This window comes from Fopius arisanus, unplaced genomic scaffold (genome assembly GCF_000806365.1).
Source record: "Fopius arisanus strain USDA-PBARC FA_bdor unplaced genomic scaffold, ASM80636v1 scaffold00004, whole genome shotgun sequence".
Lineage (NCBI taxonomy): Eukaryota > Metazoa > Arthropoda > Insecta > Hymenoptera > Braconidae > Fopius > Fopius arisanus.
In genome coordinates, this window is record NW_011887743.1 from 2,055,210 (window position 1) to 2,068,222 (window position 13,013).

Sequence of the window (13,013 nt, forward strand, 5' to 3'; positions counted from 1 at the left end):
TCAATTTCACAGGATATCTTTCCGCTTTTCAAAAATTCAGTGTTTAAACGATATTTAGATTGATTAACCAATTAAAAAAAGATAAAATTGAAATTATTTAAAAAAAAAAATGATTGACGGCGGGATCGAACCCGGGCCGTCGGCGTGGTAGGCAAGCACGTTACCATGAAGACAACACGCTCATTCTGAAATTATAATTTTATTAGTGGTATATCTGCAACATATTGAATAATTTTTTTCATTGAAATTCCACAAGATATGGTTTCCCCCTTCCGCACGTTTTACCGTCGGCTAAATTTCAGTTAAACAAATAAAATCAAAGAGCATTCATACCGCGGAAAATACAATTCACCCCGTCGAATCTTTTCACAGAAATTAGGAAATTTTAAATTTCAAAATTTTTGAAAAAGTATCAGGGGCGCATGACAATCGAGGAGATATTCACTAAAATTGAACAATTCAAAATTTTCAAACAAGTATCGTGACATAATTATTACATTATTCAAACTATTCCCGCACTTGCAGATCAGTTTGACCAATAAATACGCCATCTTGCGCTGGAAAATAATTCCCTAGTGAGTCACAGCCAGCCTAAAAAATCCATAAATTATAAACTCCAAATTAATCAATATTTTTCACGTACACTCATAACATGTAATCCCCATAAAATATTTTTCGTAACATGACTCCCATAATTTCTTCAAATAAAAAAGGAATAACTGACATATAAAAGTACGTCCGCTCAGAGCTGATACCACTTTAAAAAATTCCCTAGGCTTCCCCCTCGCCGATTGGTCGAGAGCAAATTGACGACAGAGGGAGATTAAACATTTCATCGATAAACATTCCTCAAATTATGGTGGCGTCATTTCGTTGGATAGATGAATGGTCGCTGGTTGCATATCGACCGAGTAAAAAGTTTCCCTCAAAATCTCCTAAATCGTCATTGATTCGCTCCGAATATTCATCGAGTAAAAGAGAGAGAGGTGAGTAAATATCTCAATATGATAATTAATTATCTGATCGCCTGTAGAAAACAGCCATTTCCCATAAAGAACGGGCACGGCGGTTCCTTGTAGCCATTTTGCTGTCCGTTGATAAATGCAAGGCTTTCCCGTACCGACTGGTTAGCCGCCTTCTCGTCAACAATTTCAATTGCCAATGTAAACAGTTTATTTTCCATTCGTTAATTAATCGATCAGGTGTTTGAGGCTTCGATGGGAGATCAGAAGGATTTTGTGGGCCCCAGGATGTTCGCGATCATTCTTCATCCTCTCAGGGGCATAACAAGCCCGAATACAGACTAACACGTTCATCATGCGCCCTATTGGTCGCTGCAGTAAATTTCAACGATCTCCATAACCAATTTTATTTGTCCGGAATTCACTCGACATATTTCTTGGAATAATTGAAGTAAATTTATTTTTTCTCTCTGCAAGTTTTTACCCATCACTTCCAGTACTCCTGAAGCTTGTTGAGAGAACTTTGGACCGTTTTTTTTGTCATGAAGAGCAAAGTTTCGATTTTTATCTCGGTGATGGTTGTTGCTATATTAAATGGTTTATTTAGCTTCATGGAGAGATTTTCGGTATGTTCTGGTGTTTATTGAGTGTTGAAAAACAGGGAAAGGGTTGTGACATGTGAGGATTATCGATTTTACTCATTAGTGAGGGAATCTGAGAGAAATTGATATAAAAATTAATAATGCAGATCAATTAGCAGGGGAACAACATTTTTCTTCAGCTTCAATAAATAATCTGGTGTAAATGGATTTATTAATATTTTTTAGAAAGCTCTGGTGATTCAAGATGGAGGTGGAGGAGTTGCAGGCGATTCTAGAGGCCAAGGATGGGGTGATTGAGGAACAGGAAGAAGAGGAGGAAATCATTTACGCTGAGGACGAGGAAAGCGAACAGGTTGAAGAGATTGTTGAAATAATCGAAGAGATTGTTATGGTAGAAGGGGAAGATGGTGATGAAAAAGGGGATGACGATACCTCGAAGCTTGAAAGCGCCGCCGAAGAGATTGAAGTTGAAGACTTGATAGAATCACAAGAAGATAGTCAGGAGGGAGAAACGGAGGTACCAAGATCAGAGAAGAAACGAAAATCACAGAAAATTGGGAACTACGATACTAAAGGAGATTGGGAGGAGGAGAATGATCCTCTGGACACTAACGATGCACCCAAGGCGAGTGTTGCTTCAAGGAGAGCAACGGTTAACGGAAATCAATTAGTTTCCAATGGAAATGGGCAAGGACAGAGTTTGGAGAGCTTGAAGGGTAGAGCATCGGAAGAGTACGAGAGAGAAATGACGATACCTAGACATGATGATGAAGATAATCCACATGAAATCGTAAAAAATGTTGACAATGACTTGGTTTACACTGTTCTGGGGTCCAAGAAACAGAATCAGGAAGAAAGAGCTGCTAATGCTCGATATATCAAGGTAAAATTCAACGCTTCATTTATTCATTGTGCTTCTTTGGTATTTGTATTTATTCTTCTATTTATTCGCTTATTGTTCGTGAAGTTTTTTAGATTTTAAATAGCCACGATTTTGGTGGTCCTCCAAACTAGATCAATATGTTCAGATAATTAATTGTTTATTGACTTTTATAGATGGAAAGACTAGAGGAAGATACCATTCCAGTCGAAGGGACAATTTATTATGAAGGCGATGATATGGGGACATTATATGTTGCTCATACCTTGAACGAGGGTGAACAATATGAATTGGAAGGGGAACCCGTTGTCGAACCCGAGGAACAACACCTGGAGCAGCCTGAGCAGTGGGATGGCTCTAACGAGATTATTATGGCTGAACAGGGAGAAGAAGAAAATCCACAGGTGTTTGTAATGAGCAAATCAATGAAATTCTTCGGTTATTTCGTTAAATAATAATTATAGTACTCAGGATCTTCTTCGATATTGAATTTCGCAGGATCAGATATTCTTGCATGAAGATGAAGATGGACAGTTATTCTTCAAGGACGAGAATGGACAAATGCAGCCGGTTTACTTGACGGAGGATGGTAATTATGCAATTGCAAGTAATAGCAGCGATGAACAAGAAAATGCGGAAGGAAGGAACAAGGACATTCATGAGAACGTTGAACAGTTGGAAAATATTTCTAATAGACAGGTGAGCACACAAATAGTTGTATTATATTATTTATTTTTTCAGGAAATTTATCAAGTACTTCTGGTACTTGCAAAGAATTTTCAAATGATTTTTTTAAATAAATTTGAATAGGTCAAGATCGATTACTTCTTGACTCATTGCAATTTCCAGTATTCAATCCCAATTTTTAACTCTAAAGAAAAATTCTAACTGTAATTATTATGAATCGTATTTAAAAATGCTTTCACCGTTCTCCAGCAGCCACCATCTCCAGCTATCGTGAACAATGACGTAGATAATGAAGACAACACTGTGACGATTTCCCTAATCATCTCTGAGGATGAAAATGGCCTAAAGAGGACTCAAGTAATAATTCCAACGACAGATGCGCTAAAATGTGAAATTTGTCAAAAGAGTTTCAAAACTCAATTTCAACTGTTGCGACATAACAGGCTGAAGCATGCACGCGAGGAAGATATTACAGTGCGAAATTTCCCTTGCGATTTGTGCCCCAAACGTTTTCCAGATCAAAATTCATTGGCTAAACACCGAAAAACTCACACTGGAGATCGACCATTCCAGTGTCTCGAGTGTCATGAGCAGTTTCCAACTGCCAATACCCTCCGTCGCCACATGAATCAGCACAATCCTGACTCTAAACCTCTACCATGCATCTACTGCGGTCGTAGATTTATCGACAAGCCAACACTCCAAAAACACGAACAGTCCCATCTTGCTGCTGAGCAACGTACACACACCTGCGACATTTGTCACAAGACGTTCATCAGTGCCACCGATCTGTCGATGCACAAGAAGAATCATGATCCTGATAAAAAGTTTGATTGCGAAGTCTGTGGACGTGAATTCAATCGTCTCAATAATCTACAGCGTCACATGCTCGTACATCAACAGGTACGTGATAAAGCTGTGGTAAGTTCAATAGTATTTATCCGTTTTTTTGGGCTCCATGGGGTGTACTGGATTCTCATAAATTATGGCATTGCCATTATTTGAGGATGTGATAGGTTGTGGCAAGTAACTCCTCAATTTTTTTAATTCTTAATTGTTTTTATGTAATTACTTGGTTAACATAATCCAGTTTCGCTGGCAAGTATCGCCCTGATAATTCTGTATGTCCACATATTAACAATAATGCAATTGACAAATTCTGGGGATAACACTCGGAAAAATATTTTAATAGAAAGAAAGAAGTGATCTTTATTGAAGTCCACGAATCAATATTTTTTGTGGCTACTTCGTTGACGTAGTAATAGAGTACATATGGGTTAATAATTAATTAATTAACCATTTCATAATCGAAAACGTTTCTAATTCATTTTCTTTTCATTTTTGTTTTTCTGTAGTCATCAAGAGGAGAATCATTCGAAAAAAATCAGGTGGATTTTCTATTTATTAATAGATTTAATTTAATTTTTCATGTTTAAAGAGAGTCAAATTGTTTGTGGAAAAAATTTATGTTGTAGTGGAAACGGAGAGAGTGGAATTAAATTGAAATTAATCCAAGATAATTATTTCTTAAATTACAGCAAGGACAAAACCAGGAGATATTATCCTGCGACGTATGTGGAATCACTTACAAATTCATGAGTTCACTGACGAGACATATGGTGACGTCTCACATGAATCCCGAAAAATTGAGGCAACAGGCTGAAGAGCAGCGGCGAAAACGAGAGAATAACTACAAACGTTATCTCGAGAATCGTAAAATGTACGAAACTCAGCATGTCCCTACCTATGGGAAGCGTATGTACAGGGGTGCTGTAAGCAGTGATCCTGATGACGATTTGGCCTGAGATGAGGGCAATGATTCGCTGAGCGCTGAGTCGATGAATCATCAATTTAGACCGTCGCGAAGTTACAGACGTTACCGGAATTCGTAATGTCTTCAAAGATTAATTAATTGAAGGATAACATGAACTATGTTGATGTGAAAGTCAAGAGCTGAAGACTTGATGAAAAACTAAAACGTAATGTTGATGTAACATTTTAAATACATTTACTAGTGTGATTGAAAAAAAAAAACATTTATAAAGAATACGAATGATTTAATTAAACATTTATCGACATAGATGTTTCATTTGGATTATTGTATTGAAGTATTGGAATATATGGAAATAGAATGATCCAAAATTTTCCCTCGTTCAATTTAAAATCCCATGACGATGAATTAAAGAAAACTATTAATTACTGCGAAATTCGTTTTGGTTTTTTAGTAATCGTGGTTTGTTTTATGAAGTATAAGGAAGGATATTTAACGTATGAGAAAATTTATTGAAATTATGTGAACAATAAGCAATTTTGAGATAAGCATTTTCATTTTCAGAAATGATATCTGGCAATTCTTTGTAAAACTTATTTTTTTCAATGATCAATATATAATTAATCAGTCTCAATCATTTTGATCTTACTTGGATTTTTCATTGTTTCAACAATTTCACTCGGTACTTCCTGTTTTCGCCGTGGTTGGAACATGTAAGAAAGATGTCATATTTACAAAAGAATATAAAAGTGTATAATTCAAGAATTTTTACATTTGTTTGATAATTAATCATCATTATTTATATATTTCACTGGAGTTATCACTCCTTAACGTTGTAATCTACATTAAGATCACACGGATATTTCCCTGGGTTAATTATTTTTGTATAAAATTGTTCTTCCGCAATTCCCGTATCTCTTTGCCTGAAAAATAATCAATTCATAAACTCGAGTTTCACGGACTTATTATTATTTTTGTCCTACTCAGAATCTGAAGAAAACTCTTACATTTCTGCATCCCCTCTTTTTGGTTTTCTCACTGGATTCCATTTGGTCAACGGCTTCTCATTGTTTACCATAACTCCTCTAATGCACATTGACAGATTGACGTTTATCAAATTGGCTTCCTGAAATTATAAGCTTTGATGAAAATCTATGGAAAATAAATGATCCTGGAAAGATTGACGAAGAAATTTGAATCGTTTCTAAAATTTCACGGGTTTCTCAAAAACACACGATGTGAAATTTTCATCATCAATAATTACAGGCAAAGTATTCCCTTGTAAAATCCCTCATTATTATGATAATTTAATACCCAACCAAATGATAAATAAAAATTTACTCGATATTCAATACTGATTGTATCAGCGAGACTCAAGATTTCGGCACATCTCTCCACCTGCTCGATCTTCTCCATTGTATTCAAATAATTTTCCTGCAGAAAATTGAAAAAAATCCTCGACTGTGATCTGAAGTATGCGGCAATATCATCAGGATCATGAGTAAATTTCCATTTATTTCCATCAACTATTCTCTTAGGATTGATGACGCGCCCAATGCCATGGAGAAGTCCCAAACTTTCTTCTCGACTTCCGCAATCATTTTTTGAGCCATCATTTGAAACTGGAAAAATTCAAATTCAGGACGACCCCAATTTCTTTCAGAATAATTAATATAATTGGTGAACATGCGATATTTTTATTGAAGAATTTAATTTTTGTATTTCATTTGCAATTTAATTTATTTTAGAATACGCTTTATTTATATTAATTATTAATATATTATTAATATTTGTAATTTACCTTTTAGAGAAGCAAAAATGGTATTCAAAATTGTACTCCGAACGTCTCCGATGCTGTTAGAGAGAACTTCATCGATAACACTCTGCGTCACATCAATGAGATCCCCAAACTTTGCATTCAAAATTTTCGAAATACGTTTCAACATATTTTTCATGGCAGTGGGAGTAGTAGAAGGAATATTAATCCTATCGATTTCCAATTCCTCAACAATCTCTGGTGGAAATAGCGAATACATCATTCTACTGCTTTCGGAGTCAGCGCAGACAAAAACAAGTGGCTGCCTTCCCAATTTCATATACTGTCTGTAAAAAAAATATTTTCCTATTATCATCGAGTATTTTTTATTCAATTGAAAACTTCATTTGAACGAAGAAAGGATTGTGCATAGAGTAGAACAATTACTACTACTGCTTTTTCTTCTTTCATCACTGAAAGTAATTAAAAAATAGTTTTATTCTGATTAAAATACCTCAGCACCTCGTGAAAACCATTGGTATCCATAAAATAGATGTTGGGAATATCTTTAACGAGTAGCAGACGTTTTCTAGATCTGCCAAACACTGAGTTATACCTCGTGACTCTTACAAGGAACTCCACAAATTTATCATTTTGATTCAAATATTTAATATCGTTAGAATACGCAGAGTCTATTGGAGAGATCCACTCAATCACGTTAAAATCGTGTTCCTCAGCCAATACTTTAAGAGCGATAGTTTTTCCACTGCCAGAAGTCCCGGAGAGCAGCAAAATCCTCGACCTTCCTGTTGTTGCTTCAGAAGTTAACCACTCTACGATCTCATTCTGCTTCTGCTTACTTACTGATAATTCTGCAGCTTTTGTCGGTCTGCAAGCCTCTAATATTCCGGATAAATCTTTCGTTTTCCTCGATTTAGCATCGAAGAGTTCGAAATTATCATCATCAGTCTCTATTTTATTCTCTACGGTTTTTTCAGCTTTTGCTGACGATGACGTTGTTCTTGCCAGTGAAAAGTTGAGGCCCAGGTCGGCCCATCCGCTCTCATTTTTCTTTAAAAAACATCATAATTATTAATAATAAATCCTGTTCTTTAAAAGAATGTACACCGCGAGACAAATAATTGAAATACCAATATTCGAATAAAATCAATTAAAAATTCGCTATCAATAATCAATTACATAAAGGGGGAGGGGGTGAAGTTACTTCAGCTTCGATTTTCGATTCGAAAATTTCTTCGGTTCTCCTTTCAACAACAAATGAGATATAAAAAATATAAAAATATAAAAATTCAAAGCGAGTTCAAAACGTCAAAAGTTCAGAGACAGTTAAAAAAATTATTAATTCGACGAAATCCTGGCTTGGATAACGACAATAACATTAGCCAGTTGACAAATGAAAAAGGCGATGATTCTGAATATTATATTGTTGTCAACTGCCATGCATTTATTTCGTGGCGACAATTTTTCCAATCAATTTTTCATAACCAACCATTTTTTTCATAGGAATCATTTTTGACACTTTAGTATTGTGTCCTTTTAATTATGTTCATACTCTCAAGGTCGTTACGGTAATGAAAAAAACACTGAGGGAATACTTCTGAGAGGATTGATTCCGGAGCTTTAGAATCAGAGCTTTTCTCTGGTCGGCGTCCATTTTGGATGCATGCGCAGTGAAGTGCGCTCTCGTTCTGGTGGAGGGTTTGCAACACTGCTTATAATTCACCAGAATTTCCCCCAAATTGCACAAAAAAATATTTTTCAGGTTCATTATTGAATCTTGAATTGTACGGATGATAATAATTTATGATAATTTATAATAATTATGCAGATTTTCCCAAAAAATCCAGAAAACACAGGGAGGAGGGTACAGCCTTGTGCTACCCTCTTGCTGCATTGATCTCTATCACCCAGGTAGCATTCCTGTCCTTTTCCCATCTGCTTCAAGTCCATGACCCATTGAAAATAATTTCTTATTCATATGGTATACGTGTGTGGCCTGTGTGTACACGGGTGAACCTGTCACTTGTAATTTTTCCATGTAATATTCACGATCGCAACAATCTCGACGATCACCAGTATGCAATGAAAAAAATGTGAGTTGAGTTATGGCTGGTGGAATTTTGGGGAGTTAATTGAATATTATTCTCGATTTTCAGAGACATTGGAGCGTCCACGACAATCAAATCGCATCCGGCGCATTCGTAACCCAGGGTGGGGTCTCGTATCGCTTAACCCCAATGAAGAAGCCTATTAAAGAGAATATGAGAGGGATGTGAATGAGAGAGTCAAATCCTTGGAAAATATTGTGAGTAATAATCAAGTGACGAGTATGGCACGTCCGATACTTCCGAGTCAACAAAAGTTGGCTGAAAAGCTGATAATTCTCAATGATCGTGGAATTGGAATGCTCACCCGTATCTATAACATTAAAAAAGCCTGTGGTGATGCTAAATCAAAGCCAGCATTTTTATCCGATAAAACACTCGAGTCATCAATAAAAACAATTGTTCGAAAATTTCCAAATATCGATGTAAAAGGACTCCAGACGATAACAAATCTGAGAAATGAGATTATCAAATCCCTATCGCTGTATTATTACACATTCGTCGATCTCCTGGATTTCAAGGACAATGTGTGTGAATTATTAACGACAATGGATGCATGTGGTGTGCACATGGATATAACAATAAATTTTGATCTGACAAAAGCGTATCTGGACCTCGTGATCACATACGTGAGCCTCATGATACTTTTGTCAAAAGTTGAGGATAGGAAAGCTGTGCTAGGGCTTTTTAATGCTGCCCATGAGTTGGTGCACAGCCAGTCGGACCACAGTTTCCCTCGACTCGGTCAAATGATCATGGATTATGATTTGCCACTGAAAAAACTCTCGGAGGAATTCGTTCCACATTCCAAATTATTGAGAAATGCACTGACATCTCTATGGAATGTTTATCCAGGGAGAAATCTCTCAGCGGATACGTGGCGTGCAGACCAGAAATTGAGTCTGGTTGGCAGTCCTGGACAGATACTCAAGGCAGCAGCAACAGACACTATGTCCTGTGAAACCCTGAGTTTAGATAGAATTGAGAGATGGGTGATTTTAGGATTTGCTCTTTGTCACTCGTTCCTAGCGCAAGAACAGCCGAATAAACTCTGGACAACAGCGTTGGAGTCTGGCTGGGTACTAGCTTTATTTCGAGATGAAGTGATTTATATTCATCAGTATATCCAATCATTTTTCGAGGGGATAAAAGGATACGGCAAGAGAGTATCCGAAGTGAAAGAATGTTATACTCAAGCGATACAGAAGGCTGGGTACAGACACAGAGAACGACGAAAATTCCTGAGAACAGCGTTAAAAGAATTGGGACTCATCCTGACGGATCAGCCGGGGCTGCTCGGGCCAAAGGCCCTCCTGGTATTCATGGGTTTGTCCCACTCTCGAGACGAAGTTCTCTGGCTTCTCAGACACGGAGATAATCCACCAACCCAAGGCAAGAGTAAAGGACGAGGGAGCGAAGATCTGGTTGATCGTCAACTTCCAGAATTGCTGTTCCATTGCGAGGAATTGCGAGCCCTCGTTAGAAAATACTCTCAAGTACTCCAACGGTACTATGTCCAATTTCTCTCTGGTTTCGATGCTCCAGCCCTCCACCAGATGATTCAGAATCTGCCGGTCTGTCCTGAGGACGAGGGCGCCATTCTCAGTGATCTCTGTTCGACAATAGCCAGTGTTACAGTTAAGCAGGTCGAGGAGAATGAATTATTCGATTTCAGACCATTGAGACTAGATTGGGTGAGACTTCAAGCCTACATGTCCATCTCGAAATGCAATATGAATCTCATGGATAATCGTGAGCTCGCCTGCTTCATGGATACTGTAGTTTTTCACACAAAAATGGTGGATAATCTTGATGAAATGCTTGTTGAAACATCAGACCTCTCGATCTTCTGTTTTTATAGTAAAATATTTGAGGATCAATTTCACATGTGTCTGGAATTTCCAGCCCAGAATCGCTACATCGTGGCTTTTCCACTGATATGCAGTCACTTCCAGAGCTGCACACACGAACTTTGTCCAGAAGAACGGCATCACATACGCGAGCGGAGTCTCTCCGTTGTTAACATGTTTCTCGATGAAATGGCTAAGGAGGCGAAAAATATTATTACGACAATTTGCGACGAACAGTGCAATATGAGCGACAAGTTACTTGCCAAACACTGTGCTCAATTAATCTCACAGGTTGTTAATCGTAAGAAGAAGGACAAGAATAAGAAGAATATTTATGAAATACACAAACCTGGTATTGAGAGCTATAGAAAGACACGCGAAGAGCTCACAACAATGGATAAACTTCACATGGCCTTGACTGAGCTCTGCTATGCTATTAATTACTGTCCCACTATCAATGTGTGGGAGTATACGTTTGCACCTCGTGAATATCTCAATCAGCACTTGGAGACGAGATTTGCCAGGGCCTTGGTGGGGATGGTAATGTTTAATCCGGAGGCAAATGAAATAGCCAAGCCGTCCGAGTTGTTTGTAAGTGTGAGGGCATATATGAATGTCCTCCAGACGGTTGAGAATTATGTGCACATCGATATAACACGAGTGTTCAATAACGCATTGCTCCAGCAAACTCAAGCGTTGGACAGTCATGGAGATAAGACAATTGCTGCTCTCTATACCCAGTGGTATTCTGAAGTTTTGCTGAGGAGAGTAAGCGCTGGTAATATATGCTATTCACCAAATCAACGAGCTTTTGTTAGTCTCTCGGTTGAGGGGGCTATTCCATTCAATGCTGAGGAATTTTCCGATATAAATGAGCTCCGAGCTCTCGCTGAATTGATTGGACCTTATGGTATGAAGATGCTCAATGAGACACTCATGTGGCATATCGCCAGTCAAGTGCAGGAGCTCAAGAAACTTGTCGCTGGGAATAAGGAGGTTTTAGTTGCACTTAGGACAAATTTTGATAAGCCCGAAGTTATGAAAGAGCAGTTCAAGAGGCTCCAGCAGGTCGACAACGTACTCCAGAGGGTTACCATCATCGGAGTTATACTGAGCTTCAGACAATTGTCGCAATCAGCACTTGTTGATGTACTTGAGGAGAGAATTCCATTTCTTTTGAGCTCGATTCTCGATTTCAGACATCATTTACCCTCCGGCGATCCCATGCGAGTTGTTTCTGAGATGACTTCTGCCGCTGGATTAACTTGCAAAGTTGATCCTACCTTGACAGCTGCTTTGAGGAGCCAAAAGGCCGATGTCGACGAGGACGAGCATCTACTTGTTTGTCTGCTCATGGTGTTCGTTGCTGTTTCTATTCCAAAGTTAGCGCGCAATGAGAATTCATTCTATCGAGCTTCCCTCGAGGGACACTCGAATAATATTCATTGCATGGCTACAGCGATCAATAATATGTTTGGAGCATTATTCACAATTTGCGGGCAAAACGATATTGAGGACAGAATGAAGGAATTTTTGGCTCTTGCGTCGTCGAGTTTACTTAGACTTGGCCAGGAAACTGACAAGGAGGCGACGAGGAATCGTGAATCGAGTTACCTGTTGCTAGACCAAATTGTCCAGGAGTCACCCTTTTTGACGATGGATTTATTGGAAAGTTGTTTTCCATATGCACTCATACGTAATGCCTATCATGACGTTTATAAACTCGAGAATGCACAAGCGTAATTTATTATTAATTATTTACTATTTTTATTCGGGTAACCGTCCCTTAATCAACTCTTTGCAATTATACAAAGACTTCCTCTTCTTTAATCGGTGGTAAATTGAGTATTGAGAGCGTTATTTTTGTTTTCTCAAGAACACGTAGACTTTTTTTCATCTTTTTTCTTTTTAATATCAATATTTAATCACGCGTATATTGTAATAATAGAGTCACCATAGCATAATATTATTTTATATTGCAGTATTTTTTTTTTTCTCAATAATTTTTCATTTAATTTGATAAACATACTCGACGAATTGTTAATTCATTCATTGAAATCATAGGAACTCATGTCATTAAATTAGGAGAAGATCAACGATATCGTGATGTATCAACAATGTAGTCAGCATTTTTAATGTAAATTAAAACTATTTTACAATAGTTTATAAAATAATAATAAAGGCGTATTGGTGCCAAATTGTGTTGAGTTTTCATTTGATGATAATAATTACACCTGCCCTAATGTAAAATGTATTTTCCTTTATTTAGTTCTTTACAGTTTTTTTTTTCCTTTTTTCGTGTTTAATCAGTAATCACATTAACGTAGCACAAAAGAGATTTACAATCATAGGTTTTTTGTTCATCTTCAATGATTAAAT

General features: G+C 37.4%; 3 protein-coding genes across 6 annotated transcripts; 2 read left to right on the forward strand and 1 right to left on the reverse strand.

Annotated features, from left to right (window-relative positions):
* Positions 1 to 854: 854 nt before the first annotated feature.
* LOC105273106 (zinc finger imprinted 3-like) lies at positions 855 to 5,667 on the forward strand. Of its 4 annotated transcripts, none has more exons than XM_011315346.1 (7): positions 855 to 986; positions 1,790 to 2,447; positions 2,621 to 2,848; positions 2,943 to 3,143; positions 3,381 to 4,052; positions 4,487 to 4,519; positions 4,670 to 5,667. In XM_011315346.1, exons 2-7 carry the CDS (start codon positions 1,809 to 1,811, stop codon positions 4,934 to 4,936), a joined length of 2,040 nt encoding a protein of 679 aa, XP_011313648.1. In that variant the 5' UTR covers positions 855 to 986; positions 1,790 to 1,808; the 3' UTR covers positions 4,937 to 5,667. The 4 variants fall into 4 exon arrangements, with proteins under 4 accessions (XP_011313648.1, XP_011313652.1, XP_011313651.1 ...); XM_011315350.1 differs by having other exon boundaries at positions 3,381 to 4,034; XM_011315349.1 differs by lacking the exon at positions 855 to 986 and adding an exon at positions 1,207 to 1,413.
* Positions 5,633 to 8,333, reverse strand: Rad17 (Rad17 checkpoint clamp loader component). Its single transcript, XM_011315345.1, has 6 exons — positions 8,169 to 8,333; positions 7,173 to 7,729; positions 6,704 to 7,005; positions 6,244 to 6,524; positions 5,910 to 6,028; positions 5,633 to 5,825 (listed from the first exon to the last, which is right to left on the reverse strand). Exons 1-6 carry the CDS (start codon positions 8,187 to 8,189, stop codon positions 5,723 to 5,725), a joined length of 1,383 nt encoding a protein of 460 aa, XP_011313647.1. The 5' UTR covers positions 8,190 to 8,333; the 3' UTR covers positions 5,633 to 5,722.
* A 321-nt stretch (positions 8,334 to 8,654) lies between these two features.
* On the forward strand, positions 8,655 to 12,832 carry Hem (Nck associated protein 1 Hem). The gene is made up of 2 exons (XM_011315351.1): positions 8,655 to 8,772; positions 8,836 to 12,832. Exon 2 carries the CDS (start codon positions 9,009 to 9,011, stop codon positions 12,375 to 12,377), a length of 3,369 nt encoding a protein of 1,122 aa, XP_011313653.1. The 5' UTR covers positions 8,655 to 8,772; positions 8,836 to 9,008; the 3' UTR covers positions 12,378 to 12,832.
* Positions 12,833 to 13,013: the final 181 nt, after the last annotated feature.

Excerpts from the sequence above, each read along its gene's own strand:
- LOC105273106 (XM_011315346.1), top strand. The coding sequence starts at position 1,809 with ATGGAGGTGGAGGAGTTGCAGGCGATTCTAGAGGCCAAGGATGGGGTG. Across the intron at positions 2,448-2,620 it reads CTAATGCTCGATATATCAAG|ATGGAAAGACTAGAGGAAGA; the intron begins GTAAAATTCAAC and ends TGACTTTTATAG. Across the intron at positions 4,520-4,669 it reads AATCATTCGAAAAAAATCAG|CAAGGACAAAACCAGGAGAT; the intron begins GTGGATTTTCTA and ends CTTAAATTACAG.
- Rad17 (XM_011315345.1), bottom strand. The coding sequence starts at position 8,189 with ATGATTCCTATGAAAAAAATG. Across the intron at positions 7,006-7,172 it reads GGTTTTCACGAGGTGCTGAG|ACAGTATATGAAATTGGGAA; the intron begins GTATTTTAATCA and ends TTTTTTTTACAG. Across the intron at positions 5,826-5,909 it reads AAAAGAGGGGATGCAGAAAT|GCAAAGAGATACGGGAATTG; the intron begins GTAAGAGTTTTC and ends ATTATTTTTCAG.
- Hem (XM_011315351.1), top strand. The coding sequence starts at position 9,009 with ATGGCACGTCCGATACTTCCGAGTCAACAAAAGTTGGCTGAAAAGCTG.